The following is a 25141-nucleotide window of genomic DNA, read 5'->3' on the forward strand; positions in this document are numbered from 1 at the left end:
GCACTCTCAGTGGAATTTCTTTTCTAACATGGAAGAAGGATTAAAAAGATGGAACAGTGCTAACCAGCTGAGACCCTCCTTCAACAATAAGTCTGGAAGGAGAAAAATGATTGGCCCCCCATGTCCTCCAGAGAGCCCTAAGTAATGAACAGAACAAGGAGCACGACTCAGAGCTTCCCTTCACCAGTCTTCTTTCCCTAGCACCTTCCCCAGATCTCAGGCTGCGGGTCTTGGTTTAGGGCACAAGGCAGCCAGGAGCCCCATCTCAGTGGCCCCCAGACATCTGCGTCTCAGCTTCACCCCACACCCACCTCGTCATCACTGTCCGAGGTCTCCGAGTCTGACGAGGCTGCAGGCTGACTCACAGGTGGCTCCTTCTCCTCAGAGTCACTGCGCTTCCGTTTTGCCAGGGACAGCAGCTCCTGATGGGGAAGAAATAGGAATATCAGTTTTGCTCAACAGAGAATAATAAAATGTCCATCCTCCCTAGATCTTTTCTGCATCTTTTCTTCCTTTCTTTTTTTTTTTTTTGTACTGGGGATTGAACTTGGGACCTTGCACTTGCAAGGCACGTGCTGGAACCCCCAGACCTGCATCTTTATACTTTCAACTGAAGGACATTGTCATGAACAGACTGAATGCCAGTATTCCTGGGTGCTAAAAGCTGTGTCTCAGTGCCCGACGTAGTGGTTCATGCCTGCTATCCCAGCTCAGGGAAACATTTAGAAATTCAAGGCCACTCCAGGCAATGTAGCAAGATCCTGTCTCAAAATTTAAAAAAATAAAAGGGCTGGAGGTGTATCTCATGTTCTCTCAATTCAATCCCAAGTACTGCTACAAAGAAAAAGATTTTTTTCAAAAATCTGCCCCTTTCATCTGCATCTGGCTGTGGTGGCTTACACTTATAACCCAGGATACTGGGGCATTGAGACCGGAGCCTCTCTCAAAATAAAAAAGGGCTGGGGATGTGGCTTAGTGGCAGAGACCTGGGTTCAACCCTTGGTACCACCAAAACAAAACTGAACTGAAGTGGAGGTGACCCCCAAATTGTCACTGACTCTCTAAACTATGTAAGTATTGACTCTCAGGACTGCTGAGCCATGCTTACAACAGTAACTTGCTCACTGCTTTAACTGACATATAACTAATATTCCAAGGATCCCTTGTATCATATTTCCTGGTAACTGGTGTTTGTGGGCTGTTCTGAAGAGCCTGACATACTGTAAGTTTCTATGGCTGGACACAGTGGTGCATGTCTGTAATCCCAGCGTTCAGGAGGCAGAAACAGGAGATCACCGTGAGTTCAAGGCCAGCCTGAACAACACAGAGAGAGCATGTCCCAAAACAAACAAAATAAACTATACGGTCATTTTATATTTTCAATGGTTACGTCAGGAAAATAAAATTTGTCTATTGCTAGTGTTTACCCCATGATCCGACAAGAAGCAGTAGATGTGCTGGGCATTATATCTGTATCCTAGTTTGACAGCCCAACTCTCCTTTTCCCCACCTCTGCTTGTCCTAGTGATTTAAATGAGATCACAAAGGAAGGAAACGTGACAGTGAAGGAATCATGGCTACCGCTAAGATCACTGTCACAGGCTCCCTGTCCCCTACTTCTCCCTACTCAGTCTAGTGGCTCAAAGCTGCAACAAAAGGCAATTTGCTCTGTCCTCTGCTAACACCAATACTAGCCCACGACTGAGTTGCTCTCACCAGCTCCCAAGCACTTCTCAATACCTGACATCTACTCTTCCCAAGAGCCTATACTAAGTATCCTTATCACTCCCATTTAGAGACAGGGAGGGCAAGGGACTGACCTAGGACACAGCCAGTACAGGAAAGAGCCAGGATCTGCACTTGTCCGATGGAATCCTGGCTCCTAAGCCATTCATGAGTTGCTAGTCTAAAACAGTTTCCTCTTGTGCCAGGAAAGAGAGGACAGCTAATAAATACCAGCAGTATCCCTTGATAACAGTGGGGCTAAGCAATTATAGGTCAAGTGACAAAGCGATTTTAAAATAATAGATTGCTACAATGTATGTTTTCTTCTGGGCTCTATTTCAGGAGCACCCTCCTTCCTCAGCCAGAGCGAGAAAATGACCTTCTCATATTAAACAGCTGGCACCCTTCTTCATGAGCAGCCATGAAATGCTGCTCCTCCCCTTTCACTGGAAAGCTAGCACACCAGCCTGCTGAAAAGACTGAAAACACAACATTCCATCATATCCCAACAGTAATTCTGTAGACTGAATGCAAATTGCAGCTATATTGTATTTATAATTTTTTAAAACTTGAGCTACAATTTCCACACAGTACATCTCTTCGCTTCTAATGGATGTTCTATGAGTTTGACAAATACAGAGTTTAACCACTACCGTAAGACACAGAACAGTTCCATACCACCTGCTAGATTCCTCCATTCTCCTTTTGCTCCTCTCCCCCCATGCTGGCAACCACCACCCTACTTCCTGTCCCTGTAGATCCGTGTGTTATAGGCTGGCAGAGATGGAATCAGTTTGTAGCCTTTTGGATCTGGCTTCTTCATTCCCTGTAATGATTTGAGATTGACCCACATTGTACCATGTGCCAGCAGCTTTCCTTTTTAGTGCTCAGTAGTACTCCACTGTATGGATATACCATAGTATTTATCATCTTATTAGCTGAAAAACATTTAGGTTGCTTCCATCGTGGAGTGATTTTATTTTATTTATAAAGTATTTTATTTTTAAAGTATTTTATTTATAAAGTATTTATAAAATATTATTTTATTTATATTTATTTTATTCACTATGTAGTTCAGGCTGGCCTTGAACTTACAGCAATCTTCCTGCCTCAGCCTCCCAAATGCTGGGATTACAGGCGTGTACCCCCATGCCTGGCCATGAACAAGTTTTTATGTAAATATAAGGATTTTGTTTTCACTTGGGTAAATATCTAGGGATTGCTGGGTTGTATGGTAATTTGTGGATAGCCTTTACTATTACCTTTTCTCTCCAGGTTACCTTAGTGCAAATTTACAAACTTTAGGAAGACTGTTGGCAAGCAGTCTCTTCCCTGCCCCTTCGAGGCTCACAAATGCTTTAGGATCTGTTCCAACACCAATTTGTTATAACAGAGATCTGGACACTCTCACAGTGATTTGAATATGGCTTTTTCCCCTGAACTCAGGCAGCAGTCTCATTTAATGAAATCTGTAAAAAGTGAGTTTGCAAGTGACACCTGTGAACCCACATTTAGAAAGACTGAGGCAGAAAAAAAAAAAAAAAAGACTGAGGCAGGAGGATCACAAGTTAAGAGTCCCACAGCAGCAACTTGGCAAGACCTGGTCTTAAATAAATAAATGTAAAATAAAATAAAATAGCTAGGCCTGGGATTCAGATCAGTGGCTCCGCCGCCTGGCTCGAAAGTGCGAGGTCCCAAGTTCAATCCCTGGTACCAAAAAAATGAATAAATAAATTAAATTAAATAAAACAGCTCTGGGGGCCGGGGATTTAGCCAGTGGCTCCACCGCCTGCTTCGCAAGCGCAAGGACCCAAGTTCAATCCCTGGTACCAAATAAATAAATTAATTAATTAATTAAATAAAACAGCTATGGATGTAGCACAATGGTAGAACATCCCTGTTTTTGATCTTCAATACTGTTTAAAAAAAAAAAAAAGGTGGAGGCTGGGCATGGTGGTGCACACCTGTGATCCCAGCACTCAGGAGGCTGAGCCAGAAGGATCACTGAGAGTTGGAGACCAGCCTGGGCTACACAGTTAGTTCAAGGCCACCCTAAACTTCATAAGCAAGACACTCTCAAAAACAAGGGCCGGGATTTAGCTCAGTGGTGCCAAGGCCTGCCTCGAAAGCATCAGGTCCTGAGTTCAATCCCCAGTACCAAAAACGAAAACATAATCTGACTATAGTGTATAGAGGTAAGGCTTTGGGGAAGCTGTTAGGTTAGGTTACTAGAGTAGAGCCCCACAATTGAACCCAGTGACTTCGTCCCATCTTTGTTTTGTTTTTCCAATACCTGCCCTAACCATGATGTGTTGCAGCCAGAACTTGTGCCATACTGTTTGGACTTCAAGCCTCTAAAACTATGAGTTAAATATACTTTTCCTCTTTATAAAATATCCTATTTCATTGGCCAGATGTGGTGGTACATACCACTGTGGCAGGCCTCAGCCTGAGGAAAGCAGTGATTAATCAAAACGTTGTCTTGGGCCGGGCATTTAGCTCAGTGACACTGTGCCTGCCTCAAAACTACATAGGCAGAAGTGAGATTCAAAAATAAAGGGGAATAAAGCCCATATGAATAAAACTCTAGAGGTTTCACAGCTAGTTAGCATGCTAAATTCTTTTCCACCTATTTACTCCACAAATATAACTAGTCTAAGTAATTACTATCAGCTAGGATGACTGGAGACCCTGGTTTGCCCAGGATGGCCCTCTCTACTCTGGCCAAGGCCTCAGTCCAGGAAAACCAGGCCACTGCTCTCCTCACAACCAGACCCACGGTGTGCCAAGCACTGGAAGGGAGCAGTGAAGGAGAGTACATGGGTTCTTGGCCTCATGAGATTCAAATCAAGTGTGGGAGACAGTCAATAAAATGAGTCAAGAAACAATGTGTTCCAGATAACAACAAATGCCAAGAAGAAAGCAAATTGTGGACAGGTCCCATCTTTAGGAAGGTAAGTAAGGGAGGCTGTGGGAAGAACTTGCAGAGGGAAGGGGAGCACAGTGCTCTGGACAGAGTCTTCAGACAGGACCTCAAAAGCCCCGCAGCTGGCAACAGTATGGCTCAAGGGACTGGAAGAGGAGCAGTGTATGAACTTAGCTGTCAGGGAACAGTGAGATGAGGTTGTCAGTAAAAACTACCCAGTTCTGAGGCTCACCATGGTCTGAAGCAGGGGTTGTTTAAAAGAGCACTCTGGGCCAGGGATTTGGCTCAGTAGTACCTCACCTGCCTTGCAAGCACAAAGTCCTGAGTTGAATCCCCAGTACCGCAAAAATAAATAAATAAATAAACAGATAGATAGATAGATAAATAATAAAAGAGCACTCTGAGTTTCTCTAGTGTGAGATACTAAAAGTGTAAATAAGGATCAAAATGTATAATAGATAATGTGAAATAGGAAGAAAGGTCCAAAGGGGAAGGGGAAGTGGGAGGCACAGGGGAAAGAAAAGAAGGGAAAGGAATAAATATGAGAAAACGAAAAAACAGAAATAAAGTCTTTGTAAATAGGGAGGGATGGAGGGGGTGACGAGAGGGCAGGGGAATGGGGAAAAAAATAAGAACTAAGATACATCATGAAAAGGTACAAGTTCCCAATGATGAATGCCATCATACTGAATACTTAAAATGTACCAATAAACAATGAATAAAAAAAAAAAAAAAAAAAAAAGAGCACTCCAAAGGTGGCTGTAGTGGCACACACCTGTGATTCCAGCACTCAGGAAGCTGAGGCAGGAAGATCTCTGTGAGTTTGAGGCCAGCCTGGGCTTCACAGTGAGTTCAAGAACAGTCTGGAATACATTGCAAGAACCTGTCTCAAAAAATAAAATAAAAGAGCACTCTGGCTGTAGAGGAAGAGACTAGAATAGAGGGGTCAGGGTGGAAACTTGGAGTCAGAAGGAATGCACATCAGTCTCGGTGGTTTGGACAAGCTAAGTACCCACAGGGTCAGGGCACAATGGAAAGCTCTGAGAGGAGTTGAGGAAAGTCTGATAATTCAAGTTTTCTTGTTGTTGTTTGTTTTTTGCAACTGGAGATTGTACCCAGGACCTTGTGCATACTAGGCAAGCACTTTACTGCTGACCTACATTCCCAGGCCTTTTTATTTTCTTATTTTTGAGACACAGTCTCACTAAATTAGCCAGGCTGTCCTCCACAGCATGATCTTCCTGCTTCAGCCTCTCAAGGACAGTACCTGGGATTACAGGCATGCACCACTGTGCCCAGCTTATGAAGTTTTGAATTTGAGATGTTCATTTATATTGTTCCTTTCACATAATAATTATTGGTGGAAGGATATGTTCCAACAATGGACACTGGTTAATTTTAAAGAGTAAAGAAGAAAGCCATTATGTGAATATACAGAGTGTGCCAAAAAAAGGACACACTTCAGCAGTTTGCCAAACTAATAAACGTCTGGAAGCTCATGGCCACCACTTTAAGGACCTCTTGTAATGGTAGAGGCCAAAAGTAACTTGTATTAATCTCATGATGTCTCAATAAATTTAGTATTAAAATATGTATACAAGTTTTTCTTTACCTGATGTATATATTTTTTTGGCAGACTCAATATTTGTAACAGTAGGAGGTATTTCTGCATTGTTAGAACTACTTTAACAAGCATATACTATTTTAAATAGCGATAATAATAAAACAATGCTGGGCATGGTGGCAGACACCTATAATTTCACCTATTTGGGAGGCTGAGGCAGGAGGAACACAAGTTTGAGGCCATCATGAGCAACTTAGCAAGACTTTGTCTCAAAATAAAATTTAAAAAGGAACTGGAGATATAAGTCAGTGAGAGAGGGCTTGCCTAGCATGTGTCAAGGCCTGGGTGTGATCCCTTGTTCCAGGAAGAAAAAAAAAAGAAAACGAGATAGAAAAACGAATCAAAATAATAATCCTTCTAAACAAAAATCCTTCTAAAGTAGTAACTCTGAAGTGCAATATAACAATCCTTTAAATTTCACATGATTGCACTAACTTTGGCAACTTTTCCCTCAAATTTCCAGCGAAGTAATTATAACTATAGATTAAAATACTCAATAAATGCCTGCCATGTTGCAGAACGGACAAAAGTTGGATTTTTAATTTGTTTTTTAAGGCTAGATCTCAGGGCCAGGGATTTAGCTTAGTGGTTTCGCTGCCTGCTGCACAAGTGCAAGGACCCGAGTTCGATCCCAGTACCAAAAAAAAAAAGACCAGATCTCACTATGTAACCCGGGCTGACCTCAAACTCAGTCCTCCTCCTTCAGCCTCCTAAGTACCTGGGATCAGCAGTGTTTTCAATTTATTCAATATTAAAGGTAAATAAAAGTTCAAGGGAAGAGTTTCTACTACTTTTACTTGTTTGTTGGGGGTTTTTTGGTCATTTTTTTTGTTTTGTTTTCCCTTTGGTACTGGGGATTGAATTCAGGACCTTGAACTTACAAGGCAGGCTTGGTGCCACTGAGCTAAATCCCTGGCCCATGTTTTTCTTTTTTGAGACAGAGTCTCACTATGTAGTTCAGGCTGGCCTTGAACTCACAACGATCCTCCTGCCTCAGCCTCCTGAGTACTGGGACTACAGATGTGCACCACCATGTACCGCCTCTTACTTGCTTGTCCTAGCTCCCTTCTCCTAATACAGTTTCTAACTAATATAAACCTCTACTCCTTAAAGGGATATCAGGGCTAGGGATTTAGCTCAGTGGTTTTGCCACCTGCCCCGCAAGTGCACAGACCAGAGTTCAATCCCCAGTACCAAAAAAAAGAAAAGGAGGGATATCAGTATTACTGTAGAGAGGCTAGAGTGAGACCCTCAAACTGATAGCCTACCTCATTCCGTAAATAATCCCACTGTAACCAGGCTAGAAACTGCACCATGGATATACCAAGTAGCATTTGCTTTCTCAACCAAGACTTATTAAGCACCTACTGAGGGTTAGGGAGGCACGGTATCCACCTCCCAATCTGACAATCTCCACTTGGATGTCTCGTGGACACTTTAAACTTTACACATCCAAGACTGAGCTCATGGCACTCCCCTCCCAGGCTTACCTTTGGTCCAGTTTCCTGTCTCAGGCCGGAGCCTGGCACCCACCCTTAAACCTCCTTGTCATCAGCCAGCATCCAGTCATCCAGCCCTGTCCAGCTGGACCCATGCAGTGTCATGGCTGCCACTACCACACCCAGCCAAGCAGTCCTTCACTTGTTAAGTGTCCACAGGCACATGCTACCTGCAGGCACTGTTCCAAACCAGGGACACTGTCCTCCTAGGGCCTCCATTTGAGTGGAGCTCATCTCTTACCAGACCCCTCTCTATGCTGACCAACAAGCACCCACTCTTACTACTTTCCACAGAGCAGCCTGGGTAGGCTTTTTAAATGGCAACATGAAAAGCCAGGCACAGTGGCACACACCAGTAGTGCCTGCTACTCAAGATGCTGAGGCAGGAGGATTGCTTGAGGCTGCTAGCTCAAGGTTAGCCTGGGCAACACAACAAGACTCTTTCTTACCCATCCCCCAAAGCCAAATCTGAATATTCTTCTGGCTTGAAATCCTTCAGTGGTTCTCACTGTCCTCAGAATTAAGTCCAAAGTCCTCAACATTGCCAACATGGCCCTGTCAGTGGCTTTAAAGCTTTTTTTGTAGTTGGGTGTGGCGGTGCAGGCCTATAATTCCAGCGCTCTGTGAGACTGAGGCAGGAGAATCCCAAGTTTGCTGAGGCATGAGGATAGAAAGTTGGGAGTCTGGCTAAGGCAGCATAGCAAGACTATCTCAAAATTAAAAATGAAAAGGGCTGGGGATGCAGTTCAGCATAAATGCCCCAGCCTGGTTCAATTTCCAGGATCAAAAAAACAGAACTTTTTTCTAACCCCAGCCCACACTAAGATAAATTATACTTTATGCCCACTACACACACATACATACATGTATGCACAAAACACAAATTTTATGAAACAATACTTATCTTTATTATGTATAATGCCCTTGATGTTTCCTATTCAATTCTTTTTTCACCCTCCATAAGAATGGGGGTTGAACTTTTAGGGTCTTCACACCAAGCTGCATCCTTAGCTCTTTTTTTATTTTTTGTTTTGAGACAAGGTCTTGCTAAGTTCCCTAGGCTGGGTTCAAACTTGAAATCCTCTTGCCTCAGCCTCCTTAGAGTGCTGGGATTACAGGTGCACACTACCATACTACACCAGCTCAACTCTTATCTTTTGGTACCAGGGATCAAACTCAGGACCTTGGGCTTTCGAGACAGCCACAGTGCCACTGAGCTAAATCCCTGGCCCATAACTCATTTTTATTTTTAATGTTGGCTGTAATCCCCTAAACTGGACTTCACCATCCTCAAAAGATCAAAACAGTTTCATCTGTACTACTCCCTCCAACTACTTGTGCTACCATCACTCTGAGTGAGCCTCTTTCAGTTTCATGAGGGTGCTAGGTCCTTCCTGCCTCATTTCTTTTGTATATGCTGGTCCCTCCACCACGAACACACCAATACCCTTCCACTGATTCTTGAGACTCATCTCTCCCTTAAAGCCTATTCCAGCTCTCAGTTTAAATGTAACTGTCATCGGGAGAGTACAGGTCCCTGTCACACCCTTATAAGCCCCATGCTCTTCCTTCTCAGCCAGCAGCACAATCATCTGGAAATGACTCTAAGCGCCCCTCAAACACACTCCAGGCTCCTTCAAGGCAGGAGCCACTTCCATTTTGTTCCTCCATGAGCCCTGGCCCCCAGCAATGACACCTCTGCTGAAACATGACAATCTGTACCCTGGAAAACACTCAGGCATACCCGACAGAACCTATGTTCATTCTGGGGTTTTTTTGGTTTTTTTGTTTTTTGGTACCGGGGATTGAACTTGGGTCCTTGCACTCGCGCAGCAGGTGGCGAAACCACTGAGCTAAATCCCTGGCCCTCAGAACCTATGTTCAAAGATGGGTATTGTATTTTTCCTAAAAAGCTTGTTCTTAAAGCTCCACAGGACTTGCTTTTCCCTAACAGCTTCTAAAGCCAAGTGAAATCAGCGATTTAGATCAACCCAGATGCAACATTATGACATAAATAAAAACTTTACAAGTTAACAATAATACCTATCAGAAATCCATCCTAGACTTCAAAACTGCTCTAACACCAAGATCCCTGTTATCAATGAGAAGCATAACTCTTAAATTTTTCAAGTTTTACGGAGAAGGCTTACGCAGGATACTTTATAACAATGATTATCTTTTATACATAATGTTTTCAAAGGGGTCCTAGAAAATACTGAAGAGGCTTATTCTCTCAGACACAAATTTAATTACTGCTACTTCAAGCAGATGAGCAGAGAAAGAAGCTATGACAACATAACCATTTCTCTCTATCTCTCTCTTTCTTAGAACAAAGTCTTACCATGTAGTCAATATTGGCCTTGAACTCACTATGTAGCTAGCTTCCAACTTGCAATCCCAAAATGCTGGGCTTACAGGCAGGTACCACCATGATCACTGACCATAATCACCAATGTATGTATATATTCATTTATTTAGTAGTACTGGGGATTAAGCCAGGGCGTTAGCACTGATCTACGCCCCCAATGCTTTAAGACATGATCTCTTTATGTTGCTAAATTGCTAAATTCCCTTGGATGAGCTGGGCTTGGTAGTGCATACCTGGAATCCCAGCACTTGGGAGGCTTAAGCAGGAGGATCACTGCAAGTTCGAGGCCACCCTGGGCTATATAGTGAATTCAAGGCCAGCTTTAACTACATAGCAAGACCCTGTCTCAAACAAACAAACAAACAAAAAAAGGGCCAGAGATTTAGTTCAGTGGTGCCACACTTGTCTTGTAAGCGCAAGGTCATGAGTTTGAGGGGGGGATAAAATAAAATAAAAATTCCCCAGGATGGGCTCAAACTTACTATCCTCCTCCTGCAGTCCCCCAGAGTAGCAAAATTATAGGCATGTGCTACCATGTCCAGCTCATAATCACTATTTTAAATCAGAAAGGAAGCTACATGTTGGTGCAAGCCTGTAACCCTTGGACTCTGAAAGGCCGAGGCAGGAAGACAGGCAGGGCAAATCAACAACTCAGCGAGACCTTGTCTCAAAATTGAAAATTAAAAAAGAGCTGCAGATGCAGGTCGGTGTGGAGGCCTTGGGTTCAACCCCCAGCACCTGGAAAAAAAAAAAAAAAGTAAATTATAAAATAAAGCATTCAAGTATATATACAGGTCAATTTTTTTTTTTTTTTTTAAAGGGCCGGGGATTTAGCTCAGTGGTTTCACTGCCTGCTGCTCAAGCACAAGGATCCAAGTTCGATCCCCAGTACCAAAAAAAAAAAGAAAAAGAAATCAAATTTTTTTTTTTTGAGAAAGGCACAGAAGTTTTATAATTACTGGCATGTACTGTTTTTAATGAGAACTGTTTCCTTTTATTACCTTGAGCACTTTTTTTCTTTTGAGACAAGACCTCAGTATGTACTCCAAGCTGGCCTTGAACTCACTATGTAGCCCAGGCTGGCCTAGAACTCCTAGCAATCCTCCTGCCTCAGCTTCCCCAGTGTGGGGATTACAGGTGTGTATCACAACACCTAGCACTTTTCAGACGAGATCGGGCGCGTTCAGGGTGGTATGGCTGTGACCACCTAGCACTTTTCATTGCACTTTTCATTCTATAAGATGCATTGCATAAACAGTGACACATCTCATTCCAAGACAGAATAAGGTAAAAGTTCAGACATTTGCCTCAAACTCTCTTATATTTATTCCCAATAGGAGCACCAATGGCAGGTATTTTGCAATTTAAAAGCGCTGAAACACGTGGTAACATAAGAACAGGTCACATACTAAAAGAAAATCCTTCCAAATCTTTTTCTTTTTTGGTACCAGAGATAGAACTCAGGACCTTCCACTTGCAAGGCAGGCAGCAGCACCACTGAGCTAAATCCTGGGCCCCTTCCAATTCTTGAATTAAGATCTGAGTTTACTCAGGAGGCTGAGGCAGCTGGATCACTTCAAGTTAGAGGCCAATCTGAATTACACAGTGAGAATCTGTCCCAAAAGTAATAATAGGGCTGGGGATTTAGCTCAGTGGTTCCGCTGCCTGCCTCAAAAGCCTAAGGTTCTGAGTTCAATCCCCAGTACCAAAAAAAAAGTGGTAATAACAATGATAAATAAAAAAATCTCTAGGGCCTAAGAGTGTAGCTCAGTGGCAGAGTATGTGCTCAGCAAACAGGAGGCATGGGTTCAATCCTAACACCCAAAAATAAATAAAAAGCATCCCACAATTTAAATAGCTCCAGAGATTGGGAACCAGCAGTTTGCCCCTTAAAGCATCCCTGTGGCATTCCTTTGGTTATGTATATGCCCTTAACTGGGACACACTATGGCAGACAGGAAGCTATTTTTCTCTCCTACACTACTAAGAATGTCTTACTAAAAAGACAAAGCTGCATACAGACAATAGCCTCAGTGATCAACCTAAGTCATAATACCTGGGCTGGATCTGTTACAAATGCAGAGCCCCGGGCTCTCTCCTCTGAGGTCCAATCCAGTAGTCTGGGGTAGGAGCTACAGACCTCACCTCCCCAGCCTACGTTTAAACAAGCAACCCAGCAGCTTCTGACACAGGGTCCTTCTCCACCCATCCTGAAAAACTAGCCCAGAAGGCTCACCTATCTCACCAATAAGGACTGAGTTGGAGGTAATATAGTATTTGACACAATGGCTTAGATGCCCACCCGGAAAACTCAGGGACAAAGGTGCCTGAGTTACTAAATGGTGCCAATCTCACACCAGACACTTGGAGATTTGTCAATGATTTGCTCTCTCCACAAGGACCACATACCAGACACAAGTCCAATGTTAAACCCTAACAAAGACTCTGAATTAGATTAAGCAGCCCAAGACATCTTGGTCAGAAAAGACCAGAATATACTGAGTATTCCAATGATTCCAAAGATCCCAAATTCATGCTGACTATGAACTTCTGCTAATGGCCTCTGGTGAAAACATTAAGAGCTGAGAGATCTTTATTTTTGATTCCTCTGAGAGCCTGGCATAGTGCTGAACAGACAAACAGAAGGCACTGGTGCCCCTGTGAAGATGCACAAGGAAAAAGACTTTTGATTTGGTTTCCATCTGAAAACAAGAGTGCCACTGAAGCCAGGCACAGTGATACATGCCTGTAATCCTGGCACTCAGAAGGCTGAGGCAGAAGGAGTCCAAGTTGAAGACCAGCCTGGGCTACATAGCAAATTCAAGCCAGCTTGGACTATACACAGTCTTTCTTTGGTTTCAAGAAACCAAAGAAAGGAGCAGGGGATGTAGCACAGCGGCACCATGCCTCTCTGGCAAGTGCAAGGTCCTGAGTTCAATTTCGGATACCAGAAAAAAAAAAGAAACCAAAGAAAGTACCAAGTAGCTGAAGTAAAGTTGTAATTGCTGTTAAATTGTATTAGAAATTACAATACTTACAAACTTTACATTAATTTTTTACAAATAAATATTTAGAATTAGATTTAAATCGTCTAGAGTTCCCACTTGGGAAAAGCTCTTGTAGGGCTGGGGATTTAGCTCAGTGGTTCCACTGCCTGCCTCGCAAGCACAAGGATCTGAGTTCGATCCCCGGTACCAAAAAAAAGCTCCTGTAGTTTAGGTAAAACATCTCTACCACCCACAAAAGCACTCCATCCACTTCACTCATCAGCGCTCTCGGAAAACCACTCAGCGCAGGTCACTTGGACCTTAGCTTGTTCACCTTAGGAAAGGGTGTCTTCAGAGTGCTTTACCAAGGTCCCCAACAATCTTTTTCACTGATCTCCCAGTTTCCTCTCAACTATCCAGTGTACTTTACAAACATGAATTCTAGCAACATGGAAAATGGATGTGAAATACTATTCTCATTTTGCAGTATGAAAAATTAAGAGGCTAGATGATTAAGTTGGTGCAGTGGAAAAAGTACAGGTCTTATACCTGTGCAAATCTGGGTTAAATTCTATCACTTACTGGGTGTGTGAATTTTCTTCAATTTCCATTTTCCTCATATATAAAGTAGGGAAAATGATTCCAACTTCACCATGATTTGAAAATTTGACAATATAAATAAATCACTTAATTAAAGTGTTAGGTTCACCCCAATCACTATGTAAATGGCAGCTGATGTTTTTATCTGAAACACCCCTGCAGATCAAAGTACAGTAAAAATTGGATTCCAGGCTGGGCATAGTGGTGCATGCCTGTAATCCCAGCAATCAAGAGGCTGAGGCAGGAGGATCACCATGAGGAGGCCAGTCTGAGCTACAAAGTGAGTTAAGGGCCAGCCTGAATTACACAGCAAGACTTTGTCTCAAAAAAAAGATTCCAATCTTCCTGCCAGTCTAAAATTACCATGGCATCTAAAGGAGTAGGGGAAGTGAGAGGGGTAAGGGAAAGGAAAGAAGGGAAAAGAAAAAATATGAGAAATGGAAACAAAGCCTTTGTAAATAGGGAAGGGTGGAGGGGGTGAAGGGAGGGCAGAGGAATGGGAAAAAAATAAGAACCAAGATGCATCATGTAAAGGTACAAGATCCCAATGATGAATGTAATTGTACTGTATACCTAAAATGTACCAATAAACTTGATGGAAAAAACCCATAATTACAAAAAATAAAAATAAAAATAAAACTACCATGGCAAACAAACTTTTACAATCAAGAATATACTTTTGAGCGGGTGTGGTGGCACATCCCTGTAATCCCCGCACTTGGGAAGCTGAGGCAGGAGGACAGAGGAGAGTTTGAGGCCAGCCTAGCCTACACGGTGGGTTCAAGGCCAGCTTGAACTACAAATCAAGACCCTGTCTCAAAAAAAAAAACAAAAAACAAAGAAAAAAGGAATATATCTTTGAAGGCGGGCATGGTGACACACACCTGTAATCACAACACTGACAAGAAGACTGCTCCTGACAAGAGGACTACCACAAGTTCAAAGCCACCCTGAACTACATAGCAAGACCATATCTCAAAATACAAAAGAAAAAAAAAAGTAGATTTTTGTAGATTTCGGGAACCTTTCAATATAATATTTTCAACTTACTCTTTCAATTCCTATTCTAAAACCAAGTTTCTATCTCTTAATAGTCCTCCACAGCCCCCACCTCCCTACCACCACCTTTAGAACAGTCCTCTTTAACACCTCCCAGGTACTTCCTTCTTTAAAATCCTTCCTTCTCATGTCCTAATACTTCAGTCCTGAGACCTCTGGCCTAGTACAAAGAACCACCAAGAAGCCATTTATACAAAAACTTTATAGTTTGCAAAGGCTTGTGCCAGCATTTATTCTTATAAATGTTTGGTCCTTACAAATGCCCAATTAGATACAGAAGGCTGATGCTTTATCTAATTTTACAGCTAAGAGTCAACATACATAGCTAGAAACCATCATAAGACCAGCTTAGTACTCAAATTTTCAGATTCTAAATTCAGTTCTCTCAAAAAAAATTTAAATAAATAAATATGTGAATTAGTACTCTATTCAACTTATAAAGTTACTATCTCTTGTATATTCTTTATATTTTTTTCTCATTAAATATGGAGGAAATCATCTTTACGTCTCCTGGAATCACTGGAAGACTGCTACAAAGGACAGCTTCCTAACCACACTTTTTAAAGTATATAAATATCTCAAGCTACCCCAGGACACTAAGGCCCAAAGTTACTTTCACTGCTCCCTGCACAATTTCAAATGAGAATGAATTCCGGGATGCTGCATCAGAAGGGTCCAGCGGCCAGAGCCAAAATCCCTTCATGCTGGCCCATGGTTCTTCCAGTATCTGCCTTCTTTTCTTCTTCCAAGCGTCGTTTTGGGGTTTTGGGGTTTTTTGTTTTGTTTTGTTTTGGCCTGACATCTCAACGGGAACTCACCTCAACCACAAACGACCCTAGTCGCCAAAGACACTCGTGTCCACACAGCATGGCTGAAGCTCCTCGGAACATTTACGAATGTCCACCTCCCTATCCACACCCCTAGTCTGAAAAACTTCATCCCCAGCGTCGGTACCTTCTGAGCTCTCGCCCTCCCACGGCCCCAGCTCACCCCTGCACCTCCTTCAAGTCCTCCCAGCCTCCACGGTTGGCGGGCGACACTTCCTATCTTTCGGGGCCCGGATCTCCAGGCCTGGAGCCCGCCGCACCGAGCCGGCCCAGCAGATCGCGGCCCCTCTGGGACCCCCGGGCCGAGGCCCATCACTGTGGTCCCTGCCCCGCCTCCCCGCCCAAGGCGCCAAGTCCTCCAGGCTCAGTCTCCAGGCCGGGGCCGGGCTCCGAGGGCCTCGGACGCCGCGGGGAGGACAGGAAGGGAGCAGCGACAGCAGTCAGGGCGCAGGCCGGGCCGGGCGCTCGGGCTAGAGGACTTCGGGCCCGGCCAGCTCCAGTCCCGCGGCCCGACTCAGCCTCCCGCTCTGCCGGCCCGCGCCTCCGCGGCCTGGCCCCTACCTGATCCAGGTTCTCGTCACTCCCGCTGTCCTCCGTGTCCGAGTCGATCACGACCCGACCTTTCCGTTTCTTCACCATGGTGGTCCCCCGGCTCCCACGCCGGACGCCGCCCGGACTCCCCTCTCGCCCGCCTGCCAGTGGGACCGCCACTGCTGCCGCCACCGCCGCCGTTCGACCCACACAAAGGCGACCGCGCATGCGCGCTCCGCTCCGCCCCTGGCCCCGCCCCGACGCAGCGTGGGGCGGGGACACGTGCCTCAGGTTCCCGGCCCCGGAAGTGTTGCTAGGTGCGCTCCCCGTGAGTCCTCTGCTGCGGCAGCGAGGGGCTGTAACTGCTCTGAGGAGCCTCGCGCATCTCCAGTCTTTCAGATGCCCGAGACCAGGTGTGGCAGGCGACCTCAGGGACTGTCCACGTGGAAGACACCTGCCTCCCGGACCTTGCCGAGGGCATCGTTGAGGGATGAAGCCAGCCTACTTGGGTTGTGCAAGTGACAGCTGAGCTGGGACCGTAAGAATGCGTCTGCGCTGCCCAAAAGAAGACTGCAAGGAAGGTGTTCCAGCAGAGAACAGCGTGGCCAAAAGCTCACAGATAATGGAGAAACTTCGATCTTCCGCGCTGAAAAACAAGCCAGAGAAACCGTCGAGTTGATGTTTAGTCAGGGAACCAAAGTCATTGAAGCTGGAGCAGCCAGTGTGGTGTGGGGTGAGGGATGAGGCTGAAGAAGACACGGCAGCCATATCATTCGGAGCCTAGTAAGCTGTATTAAGGAGTTTAATTTTTAATATTTAGATATTTAAAATTCAGGGACGATGTGATTAGATTTATGTGTTTGTTTTGTTTTGTTTTAATTTTTTGAGACAGGGTCTCACTGTGTAGTTCAGGCTGGTCTTGAATTCACTGTGTAGCTCAGGCTGCCCTTGAAATCCACAGTGATCCTCCTGCCTCAGCCTCTCAATTGCTGGGATTACAGGCATGCGCCACCATGCCTGGCTAGATTCATGTTTTAAAAGGATTACTCTAGCTGCCTTGTGACTAATGGATTAGAAGAGCGAGAGATTAAAGCCAAAGAAATCACTTGGGCTGTCAGATGTCTTAGCAAGAAATGATGGTGTCCTGTATTGAAGGCAGTGGAAATGCAGAGAAGTGGATGGATTCTGAATAATTTGGAAGGTGGAACCCACAAGATTTGGAGATTAGTTTGGGGAGGGAAGGAAAGGTCCCAGGTAGCATTTAATAAACTCTCTCTTATTAAGTTTTGTGATGTGGTCTTCTTCAGCCCTTCAGAATGCAGTTCTTTGCTTCTCTCCCAGCTCCTGCCATTGCAGGTTTCACTAGTTCTTGGAACTCTTTGGGTGCAGTCCCTCCTTCCTCTGTGAGGTCCAATATGCCGTCCACTGGGTTATGTAGTGACTTAACCCTGGTTGTAAGCTTGGTGGCCAGGAGGTAAGGGTAAATTCTGAGCAGTGGTAGGAGGTGGAGGCTCATGCAGTCTCAAGGGAGACAGGCCTCTGCATTGTCTAAAGAAAGGTAGGCTCAGGATGTAGCTTAGCAGTGGAGCACAAACCTAGCATACATAAGACCCTCATCCCATTCGTAGCACTACAACAGTAACAAAGAAAGGGGAGTGCTAGTTGGTAGGCCATGAATGCAGGTTCAGAAAGTTTAGGGGAATCAGAATTAAGATCTTTAGGACCATTAGCCAAACGTTCCTATCCCCTATGTCATCATCCCAATTTTTCCCAGCTGAGGTCCTGGCCTTGGCTTAACAGGTCTGCTTTGCCTGGGAGTTTAACTTTATTTCAGCTCAGGCTACTCTGATGATTATCTCTGACCTCAGGTTCCCTTGGCCTCAGGCTGTATGAATGGAAAGCTCTTTTTATGTAACAAAGAAGGCCCTCTGGCTTTCACACTTGACTTTCTGTAGCAACTATTCAATTCCACTAGCTTTTATTTTTTTTAATTCCACTACTTTTATTACTGTACGCCTCATGTTTTTCAAATACCTGATACATCCCACCAGGCTAGCACATTTTCTTCCACTAGCACACTCTCCCTATTCATCAGCAATGAAATATTCAATTGTCCCACCACCTTGAGTCTGGATGGTAAGCGACCCAGCTCCTAAACATCATTTCATTTTCCTTGCTCTCTCAGGCCACTTCTAGCTACATCTGTTGCTGGTTGGATTCTCCAAGAAGGAGATTCAGATGGAGATTAGTATGCAAGATATCAATTAGTGAATGTCACTAGGACTGTCAACAGTGGCAGGGAGGGAGCGTGAAGAAACTGATCTCCAATATGGGCCTGATAAGTGTCAGCTTCCCAAACGGGCATTGTGAAGCTAAAATGGACCATCAGAGTTTTACCACATTAGGTTAAAATGGCCAGTTCTTATAGCACTGCTATAAAGTCATTAGATATAGGCCACCTGGGAGGGGTGTGACCTTGGGCAAGGGGTCTATCTGTGATTTAGCCAGATCCTGAAGTCCTTGAGAGCTAAATGTCACCAGCTGGGGCAGCAAGTATTTTCTTCCTGGACAACACATCTGTATGTGTATCCAGAAATGGAGGCAGTAGGGCTCTTCAGGTCACACAGTTGGTAATTGATGGAGCCAGTCTGACTCCATCAATTAAGAGTAGTCCTCTTAATTGCTATCAGCAAATTGATGTCATTGCCTGGTCTGATAGACAGATAACTACAGACTGCATATCCAAAGGAATAGAGCCAGGCTCACTGGAAATAATTTTAGGGTAAAACAGGTGGAAGATTGTAAAGGTGGTCAGAACAGGACTGGAAGTAAAAAGACGAAGCCAGAAGGGAGTCTGGAGAGGGAAGCATCTCCCAGTGTGTTCACAGTACTGGAGGAGAATGTGTCATGTCCAGTCCATCAACCTGGCCTTACCCTCCTGGAGCCCAGGGATGGGTGGCAGGCTAGGCTTCAGAGTTGAGAGAAAATACCACTTTGCAGCCTCCAAATCTGCTCTGAAGCCCCTGTTTCCCCAGTAGCTCCCTAAACCAAGGAGGTTGTCCCTCCTGAGACTGTACTGCCTAACTGGTGCAAAGGTTCCTGTCAGACATGCTTGTGGTAAATCGCCTGTGGACCTTACAGTTCATCCTCTTTGCTTTTGCCTCACCCGAGCCTGATCACCCTTCAGCAATGAACAGGGCAGCCAGAGTTTGAGAAGAGAGGAAAGACTGAGCAGGGTTCTCCTCAGTGTCAAACTGTGCTTTTCTTCCATGGCCCCCTTTCTTCCCTGCCTTGGACTAGTGACTATTCAGCCTAAAATCACCCCTTATGGCCTCAGGATGTGGATGAAATCACATTTTCCTGCCCAACGTGATCTTGTGTGGTTCCCAGTATTACTCCAAGAAGCCGGCTTCATCAAATCCCTTTGCTGCACTCTGTGTGTGTGTGTGTGTGTGTGTGTGTGTGTGTGTGTGTTTTCTCCCAGTGCTAGATATGGACCAGAGGACCTTGCACGTGCACATGGTAGGCAAGTGTTCTACCATGATCTTGATCCCTAAACCATGGGCATTGTTTTTTTGGTGGGGGCAACAGGGTCTCACTAAGTTGCCCAGGCTGGCCTTGAGCTCTCCATCCTCCTGCCTCAGCCCCCAGAGTAGCAGGAATTATGGACTGGGGATTTAGCTCAGTGGCATGGTGCCTGCCTTGCAAGCGCAAGGTCCTGAGTTTGATTCCAGGGTGGGGAGTGGACGGACAGAGTAGCAGGAATTAGAGGCGTGTATCACTGCATCTGACTTTTTTTTAAAAAGGGAAGAAAGAAAAGAGGAAAAAGAAAAGATGAAGAAAGTAAGTTCCTGCAGCATTGAGGACAAGGCTTGCAGCTATTTTCTTTCAATGTGTTTTCTAGGTTCTTATTCCTTTGACATATTTTGTACCCATGCAAGTGCCACACACATTTCTAGGTGCTATTCCTTTGAGTCAAGGGTAATTTGGAGAATTGGGGGGACATGTTGGGTGTGTCTTAAGAACTCTGTCCCAGCTCTTTAGTTATTTATTTTATTTTATATTTTGTGGTTCTGGGAATTGAATCCAGACCCCACATACAAGTGCTCTGCCGCTGAACTACAAGCCTAGCCTGAGTTAAAACTTATCTTTTTCCCGCTGGTCCTGGGAAACTCAACCCAGGGCTTCATGCATGCTGGGCAATTACTCTGCTATTAAGCTACAAACCCAGAAGACTTATCTTTTCAAGTACAAAATTAATACATGTCACAGTAAATGAGAAACTCAAATCCAGAAATACATAAAGGAAAGAAGAAGCCTTCACTCACCCTCTTTTTTCTTAGTCTCATTCCCAAGGGTAACTCCTGCAACTAGTCCGTGCTATATGATTCCAGACCTTTTAGGGAGCATGTAGACAAACTCCAAACAGGATGATACAACCGGTGCTATCCTGGGACAGAGTCACTGCATTAGACTGACCTGGGTTCGGGGCAAGGGAACTTGAGAAAACACTAGAATCTCAAGGGAGTATCTCCCTCCCCGGTCCTAGGCTCTGTGGCTGTGTTGTTCAAGGGGAGTGCATACTGCTCAGAAACCTGGGCTTCATTTATTCAGTTGCTTCTTCCCCGGAAATGGGACCTGATTTTAAGATGCTGTGAGATCAGTCCTTCCTCTGCCTTCCACAGTTCATAACCTTCCCCTCCAGCTCAGCACACACCCTCAAATGCCCACTGTACCTGAGGAAAGGGTTGTCATCATAGAGATAACATTATGTCTTTCATTTTTGTGGTTTTTTAGGGCTATTGGAGATTTTAACCCAAAATTGTACTACCTCTGAGCTACATCCCCATGCTGGAGATTGAACTGAAGGCCTTTGTTTGCTTTTGTGGTGCTGGAGACTGAACCTGGGGGCCTTCAGATTGAGATGTATTCTGTTTTGCCTTGGGTTTAGATGTTTCCCCCAAAGCCTCGTGCTTTCTCTAGGTGGCTGACTCTAGACTGTGTGATTGATTCATGGTGGGGCTAGGGCTGAGGGCACTAGGATTAAGGGCATGAGTGCTATCAGTCCTAAGTAGTCTGCCTGTGATAAAAGGGGCTGGAAGACTCCCTTAAGGACCCTTTCTTTGCTACCCTGTGGGCACCATGGATTGTTTCTCTCCTCTGCCAAGCCATCCTGCCTTGGAGCCAGCCAGTTATGGACTGAAACCTCTACAAACTGTGAGCTAAATAACCCTTTTCCCCTTTAACTTTGGGTGTCGAATATTTTGTCTCAGCAACCAGAGAAAAGTAACTAAGACAGCCTTTTTTTATTTTTTACTTTGAGACAGGGTCTCCTTAAGAAACTAAGTTGCCCAGGGCCAGGGATTTAGCTCAGTGGTCCCTCCACCTGCCTGGAAAGCACAAGGTCCCAAGTTTGATCCCCGGTACAAAAAAAAACACAAAAATTTAAGTTGCCCAGACTGGCCTTGAACTTGTTGTCATCCTGCCCCAGCTTCCCAAGTAGCTGGGATTACAGTCATGAGTCGCCAACACTGGCTAAAATTATTTTTAAGTTAATTATTTGCCAACTTTGACTCTTGAGTATGACTAATTGCTCATTACTTGAGACATATATATCGAAGCTGATTCTGATGCACTCAGAAGCACTACCACAGGGAATTTCACAATTTAAATTCTTTATCAAAAAACCAAATTTATGGGCTTACTTAACAATGTGGTATTCCCCAATTTATAAATATCATGAGTCAATTGAGTAACCTGGCTTTTTGCGTAAAGCCACTGAGCTAGTTGGTGTAGAAACAAAGGTGCATAAGACACAATCCATGTTTACATGGATTCAGTGATTCAGTGGTGCTTGATGTTCAGTGAGAAGTATCTGGGAGCATATTAAAAGGTAAAGTCTGAAGTGAGGTGCGGGGGCACACACAACTGTAATCCCAACACTTAGGGAGGCTGAGGCAGGAGGATTGTAAGTTGTAACCCCAGCCTGGGCAATTTAGCAGTTTAGCAAGACTCTGCCTTAATATAAAAAACAAAAAAGAGGTCTGGGAACGCAGCTCAGTGTGAAGACACTGGGTTTACTCCTCATACCAAAAAAGTATTCAAAAAATGAGTTTTCAGAAGATCTCAAAAAAAAAAAAAAAGATCTCAAGTCACTAATATATTCATTGGACAAATAGGTACTGACTGTCTACTTTGACTCAGTTGCTGGTGGGCATTATCTTCTTCCTAAAGCTCCTCCTGTGTCCTATATTCTGCTATTTCTATTTCTCAGAAACATTACTATATTGATTATTGCTTTTTTTTCTGTGTCTTCAATGTCTTTCTGCTGGCTCCTCTTTTTTTTTATATATTGGGAATTGAACTCAGAACCTTGCACTTGCCAGGCATATTTGGTGCCACTGAACTAAATCCCTGGCCCTCTGCTGGCTCCTCTTTTGTCTGAACAGTAAAAATGTCTTTGACTTGTGTCTCCTTTTGACACAATCACATTCTGTTCTCTTCCTTCACAACTGTATCAGGACACTTTTAGGTGCAAGTAACAGAAAACCCAACACATTGCTGGTTTAAACAAAAGGATCTGTTGGTGGAGCTGGAAGTATAGCTCATGTGTGAGGCCCTGGGTTCAATCTCCAGCAACACATACACACAAAAACTATCAGATCATGTGACCAAACACTCCAGAAACCTGAGACAAGGCCCCATTCCCTGGCTAAACACTCAGGAGGCGCCCTGGTTCCCTTCTGCTTTTGGCTCTGCCTCAGTTCTTGGCATCCCACCCTACCCACATCCAGGCAGCTCTGGATTCCCTCCTAACGGATGCAAAAATGGCACACACCCTCCCACCATGTTACACAGGGGAAGAGAATCTTTCCCAGTACCCTACAAGGAAGAGAGCAAGCTTCTTTTTTCTAAGGGGTCCTGTATTCCCTGTCACTGGTTGAATTAGTTGTCAGTCTCTGAACTAATCCCTGGGGCCAGAGGCCTGGAATATGCTGATTGAATAAAACAAGTTGAAACATTTGAGAGTAAATCTAGAATCACTCCCACCCAAATCATATGGCTGAGAATGAAGAGGAATGGTTTCCCAAACAAAGTTAGAGTTTACAGTCTTAGTTATTTTCTTCATCACTGGGACGTGATACTCAAAATCCACAAGTTAACAGAGGAAAGATTTATTGTAGCCACAGTTTGTAGAGATTTCAGTACATAGTTGACTGGTTTCAAGGCAAGGCACATGGCAGAGGGGCACAGCAGAAGAGAAACAGCTCACAGCAGGGCAGGCTGGAAGCAGAGAAGGATCGAGGAAGGGGGAGGGAGATGGACCCTTCCAGGCCACACCCACAGTGACCCACCTCTTCCTACCTCCCAACATCACACCCAGCTATAAATCCATCAGTGATGAGTATCATACACCCATGATCCAGTCACCTCCCAAAAGCCCCACCTATGAGTCCATGAGACTTTAGGGGGACATCTAGATATAAACCATAACACAATATACTAAAAGGAGAAGACATATTGCTTATCAATCAGTAATGGAGGCACACTCTAAGAGCTTCTAAGAGCTTCTGGAAGTACATGCCTCTGAAAGTAATGTGTCTGAAAGCCATGCTTCTTTTTATTTATTTATTTATTTTTGGGGAGGGTACTGGGGATCAAACTTGGGCCCTTGTGCTTATGCAGCAGGCGACGAAACCACTGAGCTAAATCCCCGGCCCTGAAAGCTGTGCTTCTAAAAGTACAAAACTGAGCCTTTGTTGCATGGGTCACAGTCATCTGCCGAGCACTCATCACAAAAAAAGGGCTTCTAATAGTAAACATGGATCTTTCATAAAGCTCAGGAGCATCTCCTAAGGACCTGAGACCCATTCTTAGAAATGTAACCATCAAAAGACCTCTGTTTTCAAGACTCTCGAAGGGGAACAGGCATGGTGATATATACTTGTAATCCCAGCAGTCAGGCAGCAGAGACAAGAAGATGGTGAGTTCAAGACAGCTTGGGCTATATGGTAAGAACCTATGTCAAGAGCTGGGGATTTAGCTCACTGGTTCCACCACCTGCCTCGCAAGCACAAGGTCCCGAGTTTCATCCCTAGTACCAAAAAAATACATATATAAAAAAAGAACCTCTGTCAAAAAACCAGAACAACAACAATCCCTTTCAACACTCCTCCAAACTATAAAACCTCCATAAGAATTTTCTTCACTTTTGATAATGACCAGCCAACAAACACAGTTACTCTAGTGTCATTCACACAAAAAACCCCTTTGTATAGCATACCCTCGAGTTATGACTGGCCTGACATAAAAACAACTTGGGTTACAATCAGAATTTTAGGTTTTTAAATTTTTTCTTTTATTTTATTTTACCCCACACCCTCCCTCAAGCCCCCTCCCCTCCCTATGTACAGAAGCTTTGTTTCCATTTTTCCTTCTTTTTTTTTTTGGTACCAGGGATTGAACTTGGGACCTTGTGCTTGGGAGGCAGGCGGCGGAACTACTGAGCTAAATCCCCAGCCCCCTCCATTTTTTTCTTCTATTTTCACTTTTTTTCTTGTCCTTTTCTTCCGTTCTCCCTCCCTCCTTCCTTGTTCCCCTTCCCATTTGAACACTTTCTTCCCATTTCCCAACATCCATTATACATTTCAGTCCTTATTGCAGAATTTTTTTAGTTTTAACTTACCACCAAAGTCTTGAGTTATTACCCTAGAATGCTAGCCACTTGTGTTTCCAGATGGTCACAGACACAGTCCTTAAAGAGTTCTGGAAGGAACATTACAGCATCCTTTGCTGTGTGGGGCTAATTGAGAAATCCTGGGACAGTGTCTCTCTTAAACACTGAGATCTGCCTGGAAGAAAGTGTGGCCTAAAATTATACAGGAGAGAGACTTTGAAGGCAATTGACCGACTTGAATTACAATCAGCCCTCATGAACAAAATGAGTTCATAAGTCAAGGGTCCACTGTACTTTTTACTTCTCTGACTCCAAAAG

The 25141-nt window shown here is 44.3% G+C and overlaps 1 protein-coding gene across 1 annotated transcript in view; it reads right to left on the reverse strand.

The window, feature by feature from the left end:
- The window catches only part of Rtf1 (RTF1 homolog, Paf1/RNA polymerase II complex component), a 60078-nt gene extending 43689 nt beyond the window's left edge, over positions 1 to 16389 (reverse strand). The window contains exons 1-2 of the mRNA XM_004861612.3: positions 16177 to 16389; positions 312 to 422 (exon numbers count right to left, since the gene is read on the reverse strand). Coding sequence (XP_004861669.1) covers positions 312 to 422; positions 16177 to 16374 — 309 coding nt within the window. The 5' untranslated portion in view covers positions 16375 to 16389. The remainder of the gene's footprint in view (positions 1 to 311; positions 423 to 16176) is intronic.
- Between the last annotated feature and the right edge of the window lie 8752 nt (positions 16390 to 25141).

This window comes from Heterocephalus glaber, unplaced genomic scaffold (genome assembly GCF_053883595.1).
Source record: "Heterocephalus glaber isolate CG9 unplaced genomic scaffold, H.glaber_assembly_v1.0 deba00000809, whole genome shotgun sequence".
NCBI lineage: Eukaryota > Metazoa > Chordata > Mammalia > Rodentia > Bathyergidae > Heterocephalus > Heterocephalus glaber.